Source organism: Poecilia formosa, unplaced genomic scaffold, assembly GCF_000485575.1.
Source record: "Poecilia formosa unplaced genomic scaffold, Poecilia_formosa-5.1.2 Scaffold28, whole genome shotgun sequence".
Taxonomy (NCBI): domain Eukaryota; kingdom Metazoa; phylum Chordata; class Actinopteri; order Cyprinodontiformes; family Poeciliidae; genus Poecilia; species Poecilia formosa.
In genome coordinates, this window is record NW_006799967.1 from 3655120 (window position 1) to 3678188 (window position 23069).

Below are 23069 nucleotides of genomic sequence, written 5' to 3' on the forward strand. Positions count from 1 at the left end.
TATATATATATATATATATATATCTCACCTCTTATGTTCTACAGGACAAGTAATGAGGTAATTAGCTTGGCACTCTTGGACTGGAAAAATGAAACATGTCATTGAAGTTTTTGTCCAACATTTTAAAAAAAAGTGCATAGGAGCGTCTGTGAATACTAACGTGTTGTCGTTAGTCTTGCCATGTGTGTTGGTGTTTGGAAAATGATTTTATGTGGCTTTAAATAACAAGAAACTTGAAAGATAAAGTCCTGGTTGCCATGTCTTAGAATTGAGAGGGTTGCTTTCAGTGTGCTCACATCCCCCAGCGCTCACGTTTTATAGTCTGGGTCCGTATTTTTGTCATGATTTATGTTTCTTTCATACTTAAGGACCATTTGGTGGCTGCATGGTGATGCTGTTGTTTGTAACCTGGCAGCAAGACGGTCCGGGGTTCAAATCCCGGCCGAGGCTGTTTCTGCATGGAGTTTGCATGTTCTCCATGTGGGTGGGTGGGTTCTCACCGGGTACTCCATCTTCCTCCCTCAAATAAAAATATCATGACTGTGATGATGATTGGTCTCTCTAACTTGCTCCTAGGCATGAGTTTGTTTGTCTTGTGTGTCGCTGCGTCGCTCTTTCCAGCTTGTACCCCGCCTCTTTGCCCAATGGCTGCTGGAGATACCCACCCTCCATCTTCAGATATAGACAATAAATGGATGAATGGAAGGAAAGGTCAATTGACCATCTTGGGGTAAACGTTCAGTGCTGTATGAGTGCCCCCAAGTGGTCAGCAATGATTTGCTCAATTACCCAGAAAGCATTGCCTAAAGAATACAGCCTTAAAAAAAAACAGACAGGATTTGCTCCCGTGCTTTTGTCTATTGTCGTCACCGTCTCAGAGAATAACTTCGTAGCTTTTAACTGGTAAGCTTTTTGCTTCTACAAGTCAGTGTTCAACTTTGATAGTAGGCAGTTGGTTCTTTATGTCTGATTTCCTGTCTTGTATTGAGAAAGAATTGCTATGATTCAAGGAGTGACCATCAGAATGATGATGTGTGTGTTTGTGTGACAAACAGGCTTCAGACTACACTCCAGGAACATGGAGGAGAACGGACGTCCATCTGGAAAATCCAGAGTACCACACCAGATGGTACTTTAAGTACTTCTTGGGAAAAGGTCAGTGGCGCTCCGTCGGGGCTCCGTTTATATAAATAAATAAATAAAAAACACGCTTACTCAAAGAGGCAGTTTTAAAAAGCGACTGAGAAGAGAAACACCTGGGGTGAGACCGAGACAAAGCCGGTGAGACAGCAGAAACGAATCATCCCTCGAACGTCTTCTCTGGTGCACAAAATGCTTCATATCGTATAGATTCAGTCTCGTCTCTGCGCTGCATCAATCTTCATCTGTATAACTAAAGTCAAACTACATTCCAGATGAACTAAACTCTAATCTCACACGCCGCCTATGGAGAAAACCCGTGGAGAAAGTGCAGCGCAGTCTCAGTAGTCAGACAAAATAATATCACCTTCCACGCATCAAGCTTGCAAAAGCAGAGAAAGTAAAAAAAAGAAAGAAAAAAAAACATTTAAATTAGTCGCCTATTCCTTCACCTCTCTGACTCTCGTCATTTCAACGTCCTCATTAACATGAAGAACCTGCCCGCTCTCCGACTCACAGTGTAGGTGGCGACGCAAGTGGCACAACAGAAGATAAAAGTCTGCGCTCCTTAACCACGATTTAAACCAGAAAGAGCACAGCCGTCTGAAAGGTTGAGATAAACTACACAACCTGGGGTGGATACAGACGCTTCTGAGGGAAAGTTAGTTATGTAAAAAAAAAAATACTACGAAGAAAGAAAATCCATTTTGTCCTCCACTCAGGATCTAATGAGGCTGCGGAATAGGGAGTTTCAAAACGAGCCGCGTCTGAAGAAAGTTGGCTCGACCTGTTTGGACCACAGCTGAGCCATCTGTGTCTCACAGCCTGAGCGTAGCTCACTGCGCCCGGCAACACATGACGAACTAGAGGCCACTTCCTGTGTGATGGAGCACCTGCATTTACAGAGTGGCATGAATTCACATTTTATTGATGATCTGGTGAAAAATAAAAAATCTTCTGTTTTCTGGGATTAAAAAGCGTAAAATAAAGACTTTTCCAAACCAAACCAAAAGAAAACAGTGCACACAAAATATGCCAATGAACGAATTGGAGTCTGACCAGATTCAGAGATTTGCGTGGCGTTGTTTCTAAAGATGTGACATTATCAATTGCAGAGAAGGAGGCATGAATAGTCTGACTCAAAGGTTTAACAACCCGGGTTAAGACTTAATGAAATATTATATATGACAAGGTAAAAATATCATAATAGATAAAGACAAAACAGCAGAGACGAGACAGTAAGAACTGGGTGTATGCTTGTATTGGCGACATTATAATAGCTTTTGTTTTTGCGTGTACAATGTCTCACAAAACTATTAACACAATTTGAGCATTTTTCCTTTTAGTATTTTATGTGATAGAGCAACACAAAAATAATCCATCAATGTGAAGTGGAAGGAAGAGGATACATGGTTTTCAAAGTGTTTTTTTTTTTCTTCCTTTTATTTCCACAGGCATGCATTTGCATTCAGGTCACTTCATTCTGACACCCATAAATAAAATGTAGTGGAATCATTTACCTTGAGAAGTCGCACAACTAAAGATAGTCTGCCTGTGTGTAACTTAGTGTGAGCTGTACTGTGATTTGGTTTGTTAAGAGAGCAGAAAACTAATACTGTAACGCACCCAGATACAAATTCATGCCACGCGTCTCAAATTTTGGACTCTTCCTCTCTGAAAAATACCTTAAAGTTTGCAGCTGCAACATATAAGAAATGTGACAACTTCTAAAAGCAACAAGTGCGTAACTGGCATCCATGCGTCGCCTTTTTCTCCCTTCAGTCCACCAGAACTACGTGGGCACAGATGCCGAGAAAAACCCTTTCTACCTGTCGGTCGTCCTCTCGGACCAGAACAACCAGCGGGTCCCTCAGTACCGAGCCATTCTCTGGAGGAAAACGGTGAGCTGACCCGATGATTTACAAAAATGGACAGAGTTAAACTCCTCTTTTTTTTAAGTAATAGCATTCCAGCAAACAAAATATTGTGTAAATATTTTCTTCTTGCATGCATTGTTGAAGGAACATAAAGATGCTCAGACTGCTATGTTTTGGGACCTTGCTGTTCCACCTGTGAGTCCTAGCGTGTGTGTGTGTAGGATGCGAGTTCCTCGGTGTGTGTTTGCTGTTTAGTGATTCAGTTACATGGCCAGGACAGCAGGGATCTAATTTTGCTCTGCGGCCTCGTCTGGAACCTGATTAGGGCGCCGCACCTCCGCTGCAGGAGCGCATTGATTTGTCCCTTTTCTGACGAGACTTTAACTCGTACAGGATGTTTGTGTTGCCGTCGTCCTGCAACAGAGCAACTCTGCAGTTATTCTGTGTTTAATTGGAGAAAGCCCGGGTGGTTTCGGTGACCTATTGGGTAGAGTCGTGGAGAGCGTCTCATTTGCACGGAAAATCTACAAGGAGCAGCAGGAAAGCGTGTTTTTAAAACATGGACACTTTCCAAACCGGAAGGTGAAGGACACTGAGGTGGCTAATGTGGGTTTGTAATCCTGGATGTCTGTCACTCTTATCCACTCAGGGAACTTTGAAGATCAGCCTCCCTTACAGTCCGACTAAAACACTATCAGTCAAGTCCATCTTAAGGTGAGAGACAAACATAATTTTTATTTTACTTTTTTTCAAGATCTGGTTCTGCGTGCATTGCTTCTGAGACATCAGATCTCAGCCTTGCATTATAAAACGTTCCCAGAGTTTTTCTTTTTATTTACGTTGGACTTTATGCAGCAGGTCCATAATACAGGATACAGCATTTGCAGGTTAGGGTGATATGTTCAACTTTTCAACCGTTTTGTAGACTGTGAATCCACACGCTGTGAATTAAATTCGTTCTCTTGTAGGAAAACGAATGTACTGATCTTAAGTCATTTGTATGAGTAATATTTTCTGATTAATTCATATTGAATCCTATTTTGTTGTGGTTATGATCTGCACGTGAACCAGTTGAGTTCCACTGGCAAACAGTGTTTAGTTACATATAGAAAAAGATTCATGATGGCAGCATAAATAAAACGTCAAACTTAACTTTAAATCATTAAACAAAATTGTAAAGAACGATGAAGCAAACCTCTTGAATGAGCTTTGCTTTGTAAGCCTCTTAAGGATAAAGTTATTGCTAATGCGTTTCCTCTCTTTTCCACAACACTTTTTCCTTCCACTCAACTTTCCATTAAGATTCCTTGACACAGCACTCTACAAAGCAACATTAATCCCAATAATAATTTGTGACGTAACGTCCTGCTGTCTTTGTCTGTCAATCCACTGGATCGTGTAAAGAAATGAACAGAAACAAATATTAGAAATATATCACATTTGTCTGTTATGAATCTGCTTCATTTGATTTATATGTCAACCTTTTTAATTTAAAAGTTACTTAAATAAATAACATTTTTGATCATATTCTTCTTATTTTTTCTGCCACTGAAATAAACGTGAAACTAAAGGATTCAGAATCTAAACTTTTTACTCTAGGATAACTATTAAATTGCGTAAAATGGGCCAGATGTGCCCTTGAACATTATTGCGGTTCAGTTTCAAAAACGACATTTCACAAGAATGGCCCATATATTTCCTTCAATAGGAGTTTTGGCTATTTGAACAGAAGACCTTGTGTCTCAGGTAGCAAATGCCAGACTAGAAACAGGATATAAGAAGCTGCATGACAGCGGAGATTGGAAATGATGAATTCCTCAGGCTGGCAAGGATCACCGGTGAAACTGAAACAAGTTCAAATTGTTCAAATTAAGATGAGAAATCCCCCATATCAGTTCTCATTTTTCAGTATGACTTTCTGAGCCCTTTGCCTTCAGTCGTTCCTGAATCCCCTGCTTTTTGTTCTCTCGTTGTTTTTCCCCCCACCACCCCTCTCCTGCTCTTCTTCCAATATTTCATTTCCTCCTCATCTTTCCTCGATTACAGTGCAATGAACATGGACAGGTTTGAGAAAGGCCCCAGGGAGATCCTCAACCCAGAGATTCAGAAGGTGAGAGTGACACAGGAGCGGCAGCCGGCTCCAAAACCGAGCGGCGGTTCATTTCACGCCACGCCTGATCAGCAACACCTAAACTCTATAATGTCCTCAGGCTGTGTCATCTATCACCTCTGTGCTGGTTAGTATGAATGACACTTTTTATTTCCTCTCTCCTCAGGACCTGCTGGTGTTGGAGGAACAGGAGGTATGGCAGGATGTAGCACTGTTTGCTCGTTCGTACTGTTATTTACCAAACATGTCCATATTAGTTGTTTTTTTTTCTGTGCTATAATGTCCTTTTTTTATTTTTTTTCATAGGGTTCAGTCAATTTTAAATTTGGTGTGCTGTTTGCCAGAGACGGACAGCTCACAGACGACGAGATGTTTAGCAACGGTAAAACGCTTACTTTATTGGCGCAATTTATGTTTGTAATTTGTTAATTTGATGAAATGTGACAATTTAACATTGGGTTTTGTGTATTTGTTGTGATGCTTTCTTTATTTGAGTGGTAACGGCAGGAATGACGTTTCATCCATAAGTATTGGATTGAAACTGTATCTGAACACTTTAGGTTAGAAAAACCATGAAAAATAAAAATTCATATTGGCTTTAAAAAATCATTTGATATCTTTTTATTAAAAAGGTTAAAGAGGCTTGAGAGCCATTTTCTACTTTTAGCCTTTTTAATTGTAGCTCTGCTTAGTGTAGCTTTAGCCTGTGACATATTAGATTAGCTTTGCTATAAAAGAAATGAACTAATTCTTTAAACCTTGTGCCCATAATGCTTCTGTGCCTTACCAAAAACATTCCAGCCATTTTAAAATGTTTCCTTTTTTTGTCACACAGCTGAATTTTGCATTACACATGGGTGAAATAAAGCCTTTAATGATTAGTTTATTTCTCCGGGCAATTGAGTTTTATTTAGGAGTTTCAGATTACCTGGGGCTCAATCCGCGCACTGTGTTATGGAGAACATCAGAATGAACGAAAACCTTTGCGAACGTGACACAGCGCACACGTTGACGGGCTTTTATGTTCGTTTCAGAGACGGGGAGCGAGAACTTCGACAAGTTCCTCAATTTGCTGGGTGATACGGTCACGCTGCAGGGATGGGCAGGCTATCGAGGAGGTCTCGACACCAAGAGTAAGAGAAGACCGTCGGCGTCGGCTCACGAGAACAGAGACGCGAAAGCACGGTTTTGTCTGTTTCATTTCGATGTGGTTCGATTTCCGTTTCGTCTCCCCAGACGACACTACAGGACTTCAGTCCATCTACACGGTGTATCAAGGCCACGAGCTCATGTTCCACGTCTCCACCATGTTGCCCTACTCTAAGGAGAACAAGCAGCAGGTCTGTGTAAAGGAGAGAACTTTGAATGTGTTTCATACCTTTGTTATTTCAGTAAAGAAAATAAAACTGCTCTGAGAGGAACCCAGGAAAAGACAAGCAGCTGTAGACGAATAATTAGAGGCAAAAAAATAAATAAATAAAAAATACATTGTTGCTCTTTTATGTAATGCCAATGTATCTGATGTAAAAGAGCAGCTGGCTCGCAGATCTGACACATAATTGGATTTTGCTTAAAGGACAGACACTCTGAGGGTCAATAATAGGGAACAGTCTGTGCTCATCCTGGGGTTTGCGTGACCCCAGAGAGGAGCTGCGGATCAAACGCATCCCACCAGGATGTTTCACCTCAGCCTGTGGACTGGTGTGTTTCTTTCTCTATGCCGTCTGCCTGGACATTATTTTATTATTGTGAATTAGTCGTGGTGTTTATACTGGGTTATGATGCAAGACTAGAGGCTCGGAGGGGGAAGGAATCCTGCTAGATTAAAAAACAAAAGGGATCCTAGGTTTACAAGTTAGATATTAAGATGTATGTGGTACACCTGAAAATAATATATATTTTGAAGTTAGTTCTATCTTTGTTTAGGCTGCCGTCTCTTGTCTTTGTGTGTCTGAAAGGTGGAGAGGAAGAGGCACATCGGAAACGACATCGTCACCATCGTATTTCAGGAAGGGGACGACGCGTCGTCGTCCTTCAAACCATCTATGATCCGATCACACTTCACCCGTATCCTTCACATGGACAACGGATGTCAGACAAATTAAGCGGTCGGCTTAATTTGAGAAAAGCAGAACACTGGAACGATCCGCTAAAGCAATGTGCTTCCGCCATCATTTAGCTTTCCGATACATCTTATTTGCAGATATTTTTGCTTTAGTCAGGTATAATAGCCAGAATGACAGTTACAGGTGAGTTGCTTCGCTTCTTACGGTGTAATGGTTGTTTTACGCAGAGCTCCATTTGTTTCGTTTGCTTCTTTTTTTAAATGGGTCTTTGGAATATTTCGCAAAGCCTTCTCTTCCCCGCAGGTTGAAGATTTTCTCGGAGGAGAGCGTCCCACTGTTTGGACCCCCTCTCCCGTCTCCGCCTGTATTTACTGACCACCACGAATTCAGGGACTTTTTATTAGTCAAATGTATGAAAACGACAAAGCGCAGACACACAGGAGCTCATGCCGACGTGTTTCTAATACTCTGATCTCCCCTCTTCTCGCTCAGTAATCAATGGAGAGAAAGCCACACTGGAGACGCCAACCTTTGCCCAGAAACGCCAGCGGACCCTCGACATGCTGATCCGCTCGCTCTACCAAGACCTCATGCCTGACCTGCACAAGGTAACGAAGCATTTCTGACCATAACTCCATGGGTGGCCATAGGTGTCGGTTTTGGTTCTCCAAAGTGTTTCTTTTTGTGCCCCAGTCGCTGCTGTCACCAGCAGCGACTGTAGCCACCGCTCAGCTGCGTTCTGCTACATCTCACTGCAGCCCCCAGTCTGCCTCCGCACACTGCACCACACCGACTGGGTACCACTGCAATGCTGACTTTCTCAGGAGGGCTCCCTCTCCTCGTATCACTTTTGTTCTTATTTCTTTCCACTCCTTTCCCTTCACCGCTGCCCCTAACACGACTCGGTTCAAGCCGCGCTTTCACAACACCCTCCTCCCGCCTGAGGGTTTGCCTCTAAGACGCCTTTTCTCCTTTCTCTTTCCCTGTGTGTGCCACACTTTATGTGTTCCACGTTTAGGTTCCCTTTTCTCCCCAGAACATGTTGAACCGGAGGTCGTTCAGCGACGTGCTGCCTGAGTCTCCGAAGTCGGCGCGTAAGAAGGAGGAGGCCCGGCAGGCCGAGTTTGTCAGGATAGGGCAGGTGAGATTACAATCATAGCAACACGATGTGCAAGTGTTTTGGAGAAGGCAACAGAAAAAACAAAAACAACACTGAAGTGTGCACACCTGCTGCACAACACACTCGTTACGATTGCGCTCTAAAAAGGTAAACATTTTGATGCCAGCATTGGGTCATCCCTCCAAATCACAGAACTCATTTCAATTGCAATAACACAGGGAACAGTTCATGGTGTTATAAGAAAGTGGAAGTGATTGTAACAAAACAGCACAGCTGATAGGAAATAAAATCAAATGAAATTCAAATAACAGAAAAGGAAGAGGGTAGGGTGTTCCCCCCACCCCCTTTCATTTCCAACAATATTGTACATTTGTTCAATCTGCTGCATCTGAATCTTTTAAGATCACCAGATAAATTTATATTTACGATATGGAGCTGTAACATTTGACGTACATTAAAAAAAAAAAAGAAGAAGAAGTTATTTAGTCGGATTACTTATGTTTTTTCTGGAATGTTTTTCTTTAAAATGGAAAAAAAAAAAAACTCCAGAAAGCTAAACAATGAAAATGTCAAAAATTATTTTGGTTGCTTTTATATTTTCCTTATTATTCTCTGAACTTTGTGGTTGTTTTGTAACAACGTCCTAGGAATATACATCTGAAAAAAAAAAACAGGAGGCAGGTGTTGTGATTAGTAAATAAAACCAGGTGTGAGGGAGCAGAGAGAGACAAACTAAATACACAACCTAAAAAGCATCAAAATAGTTGCCTTTTTTAATTTGGAAAACACTTTTCTTTTTTAGGTGTTTCTGCTTTGAAACCAGCTGTTATGATAAATCGAATCCAGACAGTTGTTGTTGCTGTTGTTGAGCCAGATGAGTGAACCACAGTCTAAAGAAAAGATAGATAAGGGTTGAATAGGACCCTTAAGGGTACCCTTAAGATAAGGGGTAGGAGTTTATAAGTTCTCACTTCTTCCTACCCCATTTTGAGCATGATATGTTAACTGAAACAAAAAATCTGTATTTTCTCTTCTTTTTTATGCACTTCTTGTTACTGGGCACTATTTTATTTTTATATTTGTATTTGTATCATGTTCGAATAAAATTTCATTTCATTTCATTTCATTTCAATAATCGCTTTCATTCATCCCATGATATCATGACCTCTGGGTTTTGCCTTAGTGAGGCAAATAAGCGTGGTCTTTGTCTCGCCGTCACGCTCCAGGCATCCCTTTACTTAATGTGCGTTTAAACAGCCTTACAGTCAGAAGAAAAAGAAATCCCAAACTACGATCCCAACCATTAATCCTACAGACCCGCCTGTTTGTGTAAAGTGTTTTGGCCGTCATTCTGCCCGTCGCTCACCGTGACACTGACAAGCTAACAACTGCTTTTAGACGAACCCGCAAAGTGCTGCTACCTCGGAGAGATTGCCTCAGTTGTTTTGTTCCTGTGTTCTCTTCGTTTGCCGACCACTTGAGTGTCTGCTGCCCTTTATTTATTTATTTTTTTTTATTTGCTGCTGAAAAACAGAAAACCTAGATATCTCCACGTTGTGACGTAAAGCGTAAAAATGAAGGGAAAAAGGGAGAAATGTCTCATGAGATGAATAAATATAATTTTTTGTTGTGTTTAGTGAGTGATTGGACCTCGTAGTGTCCTGCTCAGCCTTTTGTACAGTTGGATGGTATTTTTTCCATTATCTCCAAATTGCCCATTTACGGAGATACGTGAATGCTATTGGCTTCTTCTTCTGCTTAAATTTGCAATGGTTAATCTGATCTGAGGAACAGACGGACAAATCGTGTTCTGTGCTCATATCTACAGGATTTTGTTTAGGGGTATCTGCGTTTAACCAGGGCTAAATGCAGATTCACACCACACTTTCTAGATTAGTTCTGGTAAAAAAAAAAATTAAAAATGCCTGAAATCCTTAAATGCCTTTTATTCCTGACCTTTTTCTTGGTATCTAGTATAAAATTCTAATAAAATACTTTAATTGGTGGCTGTAACATGATCAAATATGAGGAATCTCCTACTGCAAGTACTTTTCTTAGCTGTGTACAATTTACTATGACTTCACCATCATTTTTAAGGCTCCAAAAATGTAGGGGGAAAAAAAATAAAAATCAGGAGACAGAAGACCAGATAAATATTTGCTGTAGTTTATTAGATGCTGTCTCTCATCCAGGCTCTGAAGCTGAAGACCATCGTGAGAGGAGATGCGCCAACGAGCCTCGTTACCACAGGCCTGTGCAGAAAAGAGGTGAAAGAGAAACACACACACACAACGCTGAGCAAACATCCACGTGATTCTGTCATTTAAAACATCCGCAAAATAGTCGGCAACGCCAAAAAATATGATGCCGGAGGTTGTCTATTTGTCATGTTGAGCAAAAATGATCACCAATCTACGTGGAAAAGATTTAGCTGTTTTACGCAGTTTAGTTCTCTTGCTTTGGTATTTGGTGAAACTTATATTCTTCTACTTACTTGGGTCAAATATGTTGAGTACTCTGAGAGCTTCTCACAGCAGCTTGCTGTAATTTTGATCAGTTCCTCCTAACAGCTTTAGCATGAATGACTCGGGTTTGGAGGCATCGTCGTTCACCGACACCACAGATTCTCCCTGGACTGCATCGAGGCTTTTTGATGTACACTCCAGAACCTTGATTTTGTTGTTGTTAATCCATTTTGCATCTTATTCATCAATATGAATGAGGAAGGTAATTGTCCATATGGAAGACCATTTGTGCCCAAGCATAAACTTCTTTGGCTGATATGTTACTTTAATGTTTCTTCATAATGTTCTTTTTATATAATTCCATTTATTTATTCTTTTTTTTTAAGTGTATCTACGTAACATGATGTCTTCAGGCTTTCAAGGCTCTTTTTCCTAACATTGTAATAACGGCGAGCACTTTATTTTTAGTTCCTTCAGACTTCACGACATTTCTTCAAAAGTAAAGATCTTTCCCCATGAGTATATTCGCGTATTGTAATCTGACTTAATTGGAGTAGTGGTTTGCTGAATGGCTCTCTAGCCCAGGTTGGTGCAGGATCTGTTTCACTGGAGAAAATGACCGTCTCTCACCAGCATCCTCACAAAAGCTTCCAAGCAGTCGACTGGATCCTTGAATGTGACTGACATAAACATGTCAATCACATGCTGACTCAGATGATGCTTACAAAGCCATGCAGTCAGTGTCTGGGTTTTTTCATTTGTTAAACGGATTTGCAATATTATGAAAATCATCTTTGGTGTTTGGGAAATAGAAATTATTTTGACAATCCCAACTGAACTAAAACAGCAAATGTTTTGGGGGGTTTTTCTGATTTATATCCTGTTTTTTTTTTATTTTATTTTATTGTGCATTTCATTTTTCCCAACGCTGCAGCCATGGGAATCTCAGTCCTTCTGCAGCACGTTCCCCTACGAGATCATCTGCGCCGACTCGTGGGGTCAGTCTCTGCTGGTGGCCACCGACACGGCGGGGGTCTTGATGCTGGATGGTGAGTAAATCCAGCTCAGTCTCTCTGAAATAATTACACAATCACCAGCACGATATCAAGCTCCCGCTCCGATGATGACTGTAATGATGCTGTCTGTGCTTCAGGCCCCGACCCGCCGCTGCCCGGTGCTGGTGAGTGACATCCAGTCAATAACTCTGTTCCTTCCGCAGCTGCGGCGTATTTATCGCTCCTCGTTTGACGACATGGATCGCTGCATTGTGTTTCAGAGACGCCGACGCTTCCCCCGGTGCAGGTGTTTGACAAAACCATGGCAGTGAAGCAGATGCACATTCTGGAGCCTCAGGACCTTCTGATAACCCGGGCAGACAAAGGTAGGCTGGAAAAGAAAAGACTGATGCTGTTTAGTACTTCCTCCTTGCACATCAGAGGTAGATTTCCTTTTATCAACTCTTTTTCATCCTGTTATTGAATCAGCTATCTGCAGCGTATGCTTGGACTCATTATCCTCTCTAAATGAATATCTATCATCTCTCTCTCTCTCTCTCTGTCTGGTTGAAAACATGCCAAACCTTTCTACTCGAGCTGGTCCAAAGTGGCATTGATCTCATGCTGAGATCTAAGGAATCTGACCCATAGAGAGCTTAAACTCTGTCGTGCTGAAGGGCTCAGGGAGGGTAGACTGCAGGAAAGGAAACTAAAAGATCAGATCCCTCAACGTTAAAAAGAAAACATGCATGCAGCTCATTGTAAAGGTATCCCAGCCTTTTGAACTTGTTCACATTTTGTCACATTTCCACCACCGCAACTTTCTTAACTGGGATATGATGAGACCTGCAACACACATTAGCAAATATTTAGCAATGGGATTGAAAGATATATATATATATTAATTATGTAAAAAAAAAAATTATTTGTATTCATCCCAGCTGAGTGAATTGTTTGTACAACTCTATTTTGCCAAAATTGCAGCTGCACGACTTACGCTCAGTCAGACCGGATGGAGTCTCTAAACAGCGATTTTCATGTTTTGTTTCTGATCATCAGTTGGATTCAGATCTTGCTTTTGATTGGAGCGACCCCAACACGTGAACATGCTTTGATCTAATCCGTTTTAGTGTAAATCTGACTGTGTGTCTGGAGTTACAGTTCTGCTGGAAGGCTTTAAGACTTTTTCAGCATCTAACATGTAACGCCTTATTGTTGAATGTGATGCACAATGAATAACAATTTAAAAAAAAAACCTTCGTGAAACAGAAGTGTCCCTCGTTTCGTTTCCAGGAAAGGACGCTCGGCTGTACGTGTTCAGACTCGGCGGCATCAAGAGAGGCCTGGAGGAGCGGCAGCTGGTCAGGAGCAAGTGTGACTGCAGGGAGAACAAACTGGAGAAAACTAAAGGTGAGCAGAGTGCAAAGCCGTCCCTACCACACTCAAGCAAAAGCTCCTCTCAGCTGCAAACACCTGGCGTTGGATCATGTCGACTTCTGGTCTTGTAGAACAAGAGATGGCCATGTGGCAGAATTAACCTTCCTGTTTATATCACTCGTTAAAGTGCAAAGAGGAGGAACGTTATCGGTGCCAAATACGATAACACAGCTGGGCTCTCTGTATTAAACCAATCAGTTATCCTCAGAGATCCATCAATTACATCTTTCCTGGTCAATGCCAATTTCTGGTTTTCTTTGAGCTTCTGATTTTTACTTGTGCTAAAGAAAATAATGCATGAAGGAGAAAAAAAATGTGTCAAGTTCTTTAGTTTTAGATCCAAAAGAAAATTAAGGAAAGGAATGCCTATAAGCATTTTGTTCCTAACCTTTATCTGATTTTTAAACTAAAGAAAAGTGTGACAAAGTGCACTCTGCTGGTTGATGCATCTTTACACTAAAAATATTGGAGCTATTGGCTTTGATACAGTTAATTAATAAGAAGAACTACTTAATTTTTCAGTTTATCGTTGATTTGAAGTAATCCAGAACAAAATGGAAAAAACATGTCAGAGACTGAAGCTCAATCTGAACATTCAACATTCAATGCAAGCACAATTAAAAAAAATAATAAATAAATTAAACTGCACTTAAACTAGTATTTTCCAAAGTTTTTATGATCGAAATCCCAGTCGTCATAAATTTCTGAAAATAAATTATATCGCTGAAAGCATCAGTGGTAAGGTGCTCCCACACGTCCTTCACATCAGCTCACACAGTTACCTTGAATAACTGTTTCGGTGATTGATGACCTATATTTTTTGGTGATTTACTGTCGAATACTGGACTAATCTCCTGGCTTTGGCACCGGCAGTTTTATGGACCCAGATGTTTCTTTCGTAAAAACACAGAAAAAGATTTTATTTTAGCCTAGTGCTTCACAGTAAACCCAACCGCATATACATCATCACAATATCAATGTTTGCAGGATTGTGATTTCAAAGTGTGATTTTTAGTGGCTGAGATACTGAACTCTTGGTGTTGACTGCAAATACCAGCCACAATATCGCCGTAAAGTAGTTTCCTGATATTATTCAGTCCTGTTTAAGGTAAAAAAATAAAAATAAAAAATACAATCTCATTGTAAAGTTTTAAAACCTACTATAGTAAAGCCTGTAAATTCAAACTGTCCTTCATGCAACACAGCTAATTTTACAGTTGGCGTTTTGCATTTATGCTGAAGTTAATTCATTCACCTTAAAAAAAAATGTTTTATCGACATTTAATAACCTGATATCTACTCTTCCTCAACTCCGCCCCTGGTCATGTGTGTGCAGAAACGCCGAGACATTTCTAATGTGCTTCTTGTCTCCTTTCCTCTTTGGGCCAGGTTGTCATTTGTACTCTATCAACACCCACCACGGCTCCGAGCTGAGAATAGTAGCAGCCATCAGAACCAAACTCCTCCTAATTACCAGGAAGCATCCGCGGTTCAGCGCCGTCGCCACGGGAGCAGACTCCCCGGTGGAGGAGTTTCAGTACATACGGGTATGACAGTCCCAACTCTTTACAGATGCATAGAGAGAACAAATTAAAAAAAACATAATAAATGAATATTATTTTATATGAATGTTTATTTTTGCACAAACTGGAGTGAAAATATAGTGGGACATGCTGTGACTTCTTTGTGTCAACTTTTTTTTCTTCAAATATGTTGATGTTTAGGTCTAATTTCTCCAAAACAAATAAATGAAACAGTTTTCTAGTTGTTTTATACATCAGGAAAGGACACTTGCAATACTTAAATACCTAACATTGATACTTGATAACTATATTTTTCTTCTTTTGTGTAAATTTCCGTTCTGAAGTTCACAGCGTGAATGTCACTAATTTACAATGCTTCATTTCTGCCTTTTTTCCAATATATTATCATTATACAACATCCAACTTCTACGAAGCTTAAAAACAAGAATTTCATTCAATTAAGTTCGAATTACATGCAGGTTTTTCTTTTTTGCTACAGGCGATCAAAATTACACACAGACACAAATGTGCACACATAACCATCCGGTGATATTTAGTTAAACTAGCCGACTTTAATTAAGCTTTACTACTTATGTTTGAATTAATTTTTTAAAGATGCAACCCAGTTATGCTAAAATATTCATGTCACGACAGAAAAAAGTGTGAGGTTTTTCTGCAACCTGCTGTAAATATCTGAGTATGCATATTTTACTCTGTGTGGATTAGAGCAAAGCTCCATTCAATTTAAAATTTATTGAAGTATTAGGTTGTCTCTTTTTTTTCCCTTTAAAAGGTCAAAAGCATAATTTAAAAATCCCAAATCACTACAGCATTCAAACTAGTGATTAGTGTATTTAAGCTTCCCACTGTGTTTTATAACCAAGGTATCTAACTTTTAAAAAGAGAAAGGCTTTATATCACAAGTTCTGCTTGTTATAGTCTGTATATTGAACGACACGTTCCAGAAAAAAGAAGGCTTTTACACCTCCGAGGGTTTTTCCATGGAAATCTGAGAAAGCGATGGCGTTAACGAACCCCACCCACAGGAAATCTGTCTGTGTGACCCGCCTGTGGTGATGGCGCTGGTAGACGGCCCAACCGGGGAGAACGACAACATGATATGCGTGGCCTACAAACACCAGTTCGACCTGATCAATGAGAGCACCGGGGATGCCTATCGACTTCATCACGTCGACGCCAACAGGGTGAGGAACTTGTGCACATGCACAATGTCGCTTAAGTCTTGTTTTTTGAAAAAAGATCACCATTAAGAGGACATTTATAACGAGCCAATAAAGCAGCAGACCCAGATGTGACAGCAGAAATCGCCATGCGATGGGAACACGCTGCAGATCTTTTGAGTTAGCGTGACCTGACATTATTCTCCAAAAGACCTTCTGTCACATTTAGCCTTTTGTGCTTTTTCCCAGATGTTCAAGTGATTTCTGTAAAGTGACTTGCCTTTTGCCTGCAGGTAAACTTTGTAGCAGCCATTGATGTGTATGAAGACGGTGAAGCAGGCCTCCTCTTGTGTTACAACTGTGAGTCTCCCTTTGACTTTTCACATTTTAGATGCTCTGTGATTCAGGTCAAAGCTGGACCATGTTTTTTTTTTCTGTGTTTTTTTTTTTTTTCCCTCCTGCACCTAGAAAAGGGAACATCCACCTATGCTCTAATCCTTGTTTGTCACGTTAAAACCACAAAATGAAATGTATTTCTTTTGCATCTTATCTTATCGGAAAAGCGTCCCCACAGCATGCTGCCGCCTCCACCGTGTTTCGAAGTGGAGGTTGTAGTTGTACTCTGTTTACTTATCAGGTGACTTATGAGGACATTTTGTAATACCGGGTGTTATTTAGGGGGATTAAATCAAAAAGGGGATGAATACAAATGCAAGAGACATTTTATTTTTTTTATTTTTTTCTCTCTACTTAGCTACATTTTTTTTCAATAACTCAAATTGCTTTTCGTATCTACCTTGCAAAAAAGCAGCTTAAACCTTATTGACTAATATCACTCTTGCTTTCTGTAGTTCTGAATACAAAAGAGCTAGCAAAAAAAAGAAAGTGAACCCCTTTTATTTTACGTAAATTTGCACTTGTATCTTCCTGCAGATATTTGTTACTATAAGAAAGTTTGCCCCTTTAACGGCTCCACACCAATGATCCAGTCCAACACCTCCGATTTCCAATTCAGCTGGAACCAGATGCCCAACGCTATCGGTAGGTAGCTCCCCATCCTGCCCGTGGCGGTCGCCATGGAAACACCATGTGTGACCAGAAGCGTCCTGCTGACATATCAGATTATGTGCATGTTTTTGTTTGGAGATGCTATTGAGAGGCTGATGCTTCCTGAATCCACCACCCGTGACTGACTCTGTGTCGTAAACAAAAATTCTGCCAAGCTATTAATCAAAGCATATTAAAAAAAAAAGCAAACAAAATTAAAAATTAATCTTAAAAAAATAGATCTGATATGGTAATTTTTTATTTTTTTATTTTTTTTTTTTTTTATGTGTTCATCTTGTGTTTGCAGTTTGCGCATTTCCCTACATCCTCGCCTTCACAACGGATTCCATTGAGATCCGACTGGTGGTCAATGGAAACCTTGTGTACACAGCAGTGGTCCCGGAGCTGCAGCTGGCTGCCTCGAGGGTCAGTATGATTAGATGCAATTACGCGACCAGGGCAGGGCTTTCTTAGAGCCAGCGCATGCTTGTTGCCCAGACCAAAAAAACGTCTTGCACATTTTAGACTGTGACGCAGTTGACTCCGTGTTTTTTTTTTCTACTAATCCAAACCGATATCTTTGCTCGTAGATATTTAAAAATCTTCAGCAAATGTATTTTTTTTTCTTTTGAAATTGCATGCACAGCAACAATTTCACTCAACCATAAAAGAAGATGTAAAAATGACTCTAGCTAGATGTAAACATGCAGAAATAGTTTACATCTAGTTTACAAAATAGTGTAACTAGGCTGCATTTGAACCGCAAAGCTAAATACCGCACGATGTGAAGCGATGTAGAAATATCCACCCAGAGCATTCAGGTCCATCTCAATCCATTTGAATATTATCAAAAGCAAATCTATGTCCATAACATGATTCAAAACATGTAATTAATTTACTAAAGTTTTTGATGACATACAGTTGGTGTAGACCTAAAATCAAGCCAGTAAAAGCAAAGTTTAATAAGGAGATCTTAGAACATAGCCATGTCTGACCTGCACAGTGACGAGACTAATAATAGCTGCAGCAGACGTACACTCCCTCGTTAAGGAGGGTAAGCCACAAAATGTTATTGTTAAAGAAGCTGGTTGTTCACGGAGTGTTGTTGGTGGAAAGTTAATTGGAAGGAAAAAGGTGTGGCAGACAAATATGTACAAGCAGGTAGATACAAACACAGCCTTGTGGGGATTATGAATCAAAGCCTTTCCAAGAGTTTGTGGGAGACTCACAGATCCAGGAGCAACCAAACCCAGGATTTCAGTCTTGTTTTAAACTAATCTAAGTATCTACATGTAATGCTTCCAAGTTCTCGGAAAAATAAATGTTGCTTTTTTGGATACATGTCATCAAAACGAGCAGAAAAAAAAAGTGCTGGAAATATATTCCTCTTTGTGAAGTGAATCAAGTGTCACTTTTTGAGTCAAAGTCCTGAAGTGAATCAACTTTTCTCAGGGTATTCTAATTTGTGAAGATGCACCAGTAGAATAATTTGTTTCTGTCTGTACACTCAATCATTTTAAAAACGAGGCGCTTCTAGTCCGTGAACTTCCCGCAAATCTAAATCCGTTCTAATTTAATCAAGCATTTGAATGTTTGCAGTCGCTTGGTGTCAGTCTTTCAGCTCTGTTACTTCAATCAAACCCAGATGACCTTTGTCATAAATTTTTACAGAGAACCAATTTAAAAAAAAAAAAAGAAAAATGAGCGCACCTGGCATCAAACACAAATCATCTCCGTCTCTTTTCTGTTTCCATTTGTTTTTTTTCTTTCCTCCCTTTGTTTCATCTCCTGCCTCTGTCATCTCTCTCTGCTGTACCTCGCTTCCACTTTACCCTGCGTGCTTCTGTGTTTTATTCCGCCCACAGTCGGACATCTATTTTGTCTCGTCGGCGCCGGTGAGCTCAGCCTCCAACTGCAGTTCCAGAGACACCAGCTCTCAGAGCTCCCCCCAGACGCCCACAGGCTACGAGATGCCCGTATTTCCTTCACCGCTCGGAGACGGTAAAGGCCCTGCACATAAAAAGCACCGGGGCGAGAAGGCGGGAGGGGAGGAAGAGGAGGGGGGGTTGGGGGGTTGTTGTCTGGAAGGTGTTCAGATGTCTGCAGAGCTATGTGACTGTGGATGCCCTCACAGGCTTCAGTTTGACATTTGGCATGAAGTGAACTCTGCAGGACGACTCTGCGACTGCACAGTTTGATAGGGTTAGTTATGCACAATTCAGTTCCTATGCAGGTTTTCTCTTACTTCGACTGAGACCTTTTCTTCCGACTCTGTTTCAGGACAGACGACTTTCTTAACCTATCGCTCCATGTTCACTACGGGTGGAGGTGCTGGGGGAACGTGGAGGTGCTGGGGGAACGTGTTGCTACGGTTTCAAGTTTCTTTCTCCCGTTTGTCTCCTTTGCGCGAAGTGCGTCGCAAACCGAGCCAGTCGTGTCATTGCTGCTCGCGCTTAAAATCTGACAACGTTGCAGCTAAATCCCGTACGGATATGATGTTTCAAGTACAGATTAGGACAGAGGATAATCGAAATAACTAATAAATAACTATCACAACATTCATCTGAAATCAGGGATAGATTAGAAAATAATCTGGACGGACGGATATATCAGACTATTTACCTGCATCCTTTCTATCAACAGCATTGATTTCAGGGATTGTTAGGATCATTTTAACCCACTTTTAACCCCTAATGGTGTCCATATTTCCTCATCCAGTCTCCCTTCCCTCTCAATGCTGTGTCAGCCGTCCTGAGCCGATGCGCTGATGGATTGAGGAGGAGGAGGAGGAGGTGGAGGAGGAGGAGATCCGCTCCTTGTTCATCGGATTTTACATCTGTTGATGTTGGTGACTTGGACTGGAGGACAAAGATAGAGAAACACGGTTATTAAATGAGTTGCCCGCGCCATTAAGCCTCGTCCGTACTGAGGGGAGCAGTTATTTACAGGTCCCATTAAGGCTAACAGGAAGAAAGGTTTGGCTGTTGCTGCTGCAATTAGCCGAGGGCAGGATTTATGCTCTTAGGCCGCTGCAGGTAATCAGTTCTCTCGGAGGGATTTTCATTTTCTGCCCTGTTGTTTCTAGTTGTGTGTGTCGTTCTGCACCACCCAGACAACTAAGACTGTGCGTGCGAGTGTGTGCGTGCGTGCGTGTGTGTGTGTGTGTGTGTGCGCGCGTGTGCGTGCGTGTCTGTGTGTGTTTCTGCACCTAAATCTGTGTTACTGTGTGTGTTCAGTTTGTGTAACCCTCTTCTTCATTCCTGGTTCAGATTCAATACGGATCCCCTATGGTACCAAGCTTTCCCTGTACATGTCTAAGGACGCTGAAGGTACTGCAGGATTCTCATCCTCAGCTCATAAAATACCCCTCCACCCCCTCATAAAGCTGCCCCACTAACACACACACTCACACACACACTTTCCCAGAGTGTATCACCCTGTCTGCTCCAAGGCGGCATGTTGACTTGGACGCTGGTTGAATGTTAAGTGAACGTTATGTCTTCCCCCGTCCTCCCTCCCTCCCTTTCGGTCTCAACTAATTAAAGCATTAGCTTGAGAAGGGAGCGAGAGGGCAAAAGAAGGGATAGAGCGCAGAGAGAGGAGTGAAGCGGAGGTGATAACGTCAGTCGAGAAGGAGGGCTTTATAATTGCGGGGAGAGAAAAGAGGCGGAGACGCAGGAAAGGTATGCCAGGAGGAGGAGAGGGAGGGCGAACGAGGCAGAGAGGGAAGGAGAAGACACGTTTGTCGCAGCATGATTTACAGATTGCACTGTCGCCATGGAGACTTTTGTCAGCCCGCTCTTCGATCCAAAGTGGGAGTCCAAACAGCGGTGCCACAGTCTGATGATGGGGGATGAAGATGGGGTGAGAAAAAAAAAAACAGAAAAAGAAAGAAAGAAAGAAAGAAGGGGTCTTGCTGACAAAAATCTCAGGCTCTAACCGCCTGCGCGCTCGCCGCGTCTGCTCCGTGGGGAGGTTTTCATTTGATGTAATTGCATCAGTAATGAGAGCGAGGTGCTGCGACAGAGGCGGTCGCTGGCCGCCCTCGACCTCCACTGGCTCGAACACACACAGACACACACACACACACACCGAGGACCTGCAGCCGAGCAGCTCGGGACAATTGGACTCTCAATTAGCACCCAGAACATCACCGGCATTCAAGTGCCAATCATTTGCCAGTGTGATGGAGAGCAGCGCTCCCCCTGGTTCAGAAACCAATGCATGTGGAATATATTGATCTCTCTGATTATGTATTCCAAGTAACTGTATGCTTTCTCTCTTTTTTTCCTTCCTGTGTGACAGCACTGCGATCTGTAATAGCACTAACACAATGCACCTGTCGAAAATGAGTAGTGATCTTCCCTTTACTCCACTCGCAGACTTACATTTCAGATGAAAGCCATCACTTCTATTCATTCACACGGAGCTGCCCCATAAGAGCAGCGAGAGGCTGCTGAACTCCAACACTGCCTCTTGCTGGCACAGTGGAGCTTTGCACGCTGCAGCGCCACTGCAAATTGAAAAAAAAAAAAAAAGGAAAAACAACATAATTTAATAATTACCAAACGGACTTTAGGTTTTGAACGTTGTGCTGAATATTAGATTGTGTGCCATAAATAGATTCTGTTATATTACATTAGGAAGATTAATTTCCCGACTGCATGCTGTTTGAGTAAACAGGCCTATTAATCATCTCAGAGTTGCTTCATGTAGATTTATTAGATGACATCATCAAGTGTGTCTGAGGAAGAGAGCTTAGGTTTATAGAGGATGATAGTAAAGGTTAATTTACATATTTTGGTCCTGATCAGAAGTCCACGTACACTCATGACTAGCAAAAAAGTATTTGTTCATTTTCAGCTTTTCCCGAAGCAAAGAGATACAACAAAATCACGCACACAGAGTCAAATATCTACATGAAGACAAATTATACTTGGTTAAAAGAATATGTTCAGGTTGCAGAGAAACAACAGGCTTTGTACAGCCTCTTGCTGGATATTTGACAGCTCCTCTTGGCAGAAATGTTGAAGAAGTTCTTTTAAGCGATTAATTTCCTGCCACAGACAGATTAGTTCACTAATTCATAACAGGATTGAGGTCAGAGTCAATGTATATGATGAATAATTTATTCTGAAACTAGTTTTGATCAGTGTTTGGGTTTGATTAATTATTCCAACCACTTTGCACAAAGCATCACAAAAATAACAAAGATTTAAAAGATCTTCACACCCATGATGAGTGTATGTAAACTTCTGGCTCAACCAGCAAAATCTATTGAGAGGTAAATAAAATATATCCATAGAAATATACCGATCGTCTTACTGTTGAAATCAAAACATAATGTTTTGATTTCTCTGACTCCTCACTTCTACAATCATCTTTGTTTCCATATATTTATGTATTTCTTGTTTTATTCGTCAGTATTGCTGTGGTTCTGATTGATCAGCGATCAGTTTTCCCTGTTTTTCTACTTGTGACAGCTTTAGGGTGTTAAAACTCTTATTCTGCATGCAGACAAAGAAATTGTAACAAAAAAAAAAAACTTAAAGTTAAGGCAACATTTTTCAAAGCTGTCTAAATGTATAAGGAGTGCTTTCAGTAGATGCTGCAAAGCCCAACAATGAAGTTCTTCATTTCAGGAGTTTTATGTGGGGTTTTTTTAATAGACTGTCCACTTTTCTCTTTGTGTGATTTCTCTGGCATTTCTGCCTCTGACCATTTTGTTTAAACTTTCTCTTTAATTGTGTCATTGCATACTCTTTAATTTCCTGTTTCTTCATCGTTTTACTTTTTCTTTTTTTTTTTTTACTCCCTCGTGGGATTTCTCCTACCAGGTGAAGCGACATGTAAGCAAATCTTCAAGATTCCTCTGTGCAACCTGGTGGGCCGCAGCATCGAAAGGCCCCTGAAGTCCCCTCTGGTCAACAAAGTGATGACCGCGCCCGCCCCCGCCATGATGGCGCCCACTCCACTTATCTCCGCCACACACTCGCTGTCCCTGTCCCGCATGGAGATCAAGGAGATAGCCAGCCGCACGCGGAAGGAGCTGCTGGGTATGCTGATCCAATGATTACAGAGAATTGCAAAAGATTCACACCCTTGAAC

At 41.3% G+C, this 23069-nt stretch overlaps 1 protein-coding gene across 13 annotated transcripts in view; it reads left to right on the forward strand.

Annotated features, from left to right (window-relative positions):
• garnl3 (GTPase activating Rap/RanGAP domain like 3) overlaps nt 1-23069 on the forward strand; it is an 86294-nt gene that overhangs the window by 58760 nt on the left and 4465 nt on the right. For 6 of the 13 annotated variants that reach the window (XM_016669908.1, XM_016669910.1, XM_016669909.1 and 3 more), the window contains 26 exons: nt 1056-1155; nt 2923-3041; nt 3667-3731; nt 5064-5127; nt 5294-5320; nt 5434-5509; nt 6162-6260; nt 6364-6467; nt 7086-7194; nt 7331-7376; nt 7497-7603; nt 7686-7801; nt 8212-8334; nt 10506-10580; nt 11713-11827; nt 11932-11958; nt 12055-12159; nt 13067-13183; nt 14600-14757; nt 15780-15938; nt 16208-16274; nt 16848-16955; nt 17269-17387; nt 18827-18962; nt 20231-20290; nt 22799-23017. In XM_016669908.1, the coding sequence (XP_016525394.1) occupies nt 1056-1155; nt 2923-3041; nt 3667-3731; nt 5064-5127; nt 5294-5320; nt 5434-5509; nt 6162-6260; nt 6364-6467; nt 7086-7194; nt 7331-7376; nt 7497-7603; nt 7686-7801; nt 8212-8334; nt 10506-10580; nt 11713-11827; nt 11932-11958; nt 12055-12159; nt 13067-13183; nt 14600-14757; nt 15780-15938; nt 16208-16274; nt 16848-16955; nt 17269-17387; nt 18827-18962; nt 20231-20290; nt 22799-23017 (2620 nt within the window). Of the gene's footprint in view, nt 1-1055; nt 1156-2922; nt 3042-3666; nt 3732-5063; nt 5128-5293; nt 5321-5433; nt 5510-6161; nt 6261-6363; nt 6468-7085; nt 7195-7330; nt 7377-7496; nt 7604-7685; nt 7802-8211; nt 8335-10505; nt 10581-11712; nt 11828-11931; nt 11959-12054; nt 12160-13066; nt 13184-14599; nt 14758-15779; nt 15939-16207; nt 16275-16847; nt 16956-17268; nt 17388-18826; nt 18963-19095; nt 20645-22798; nt 23018-23069 lie in introns of those variants that run through there. The other 7 variants (XM_016669915.1, XM_016669916.1, XR_001661710.1 and 4 more) reach the window with 6 other exon arrangements.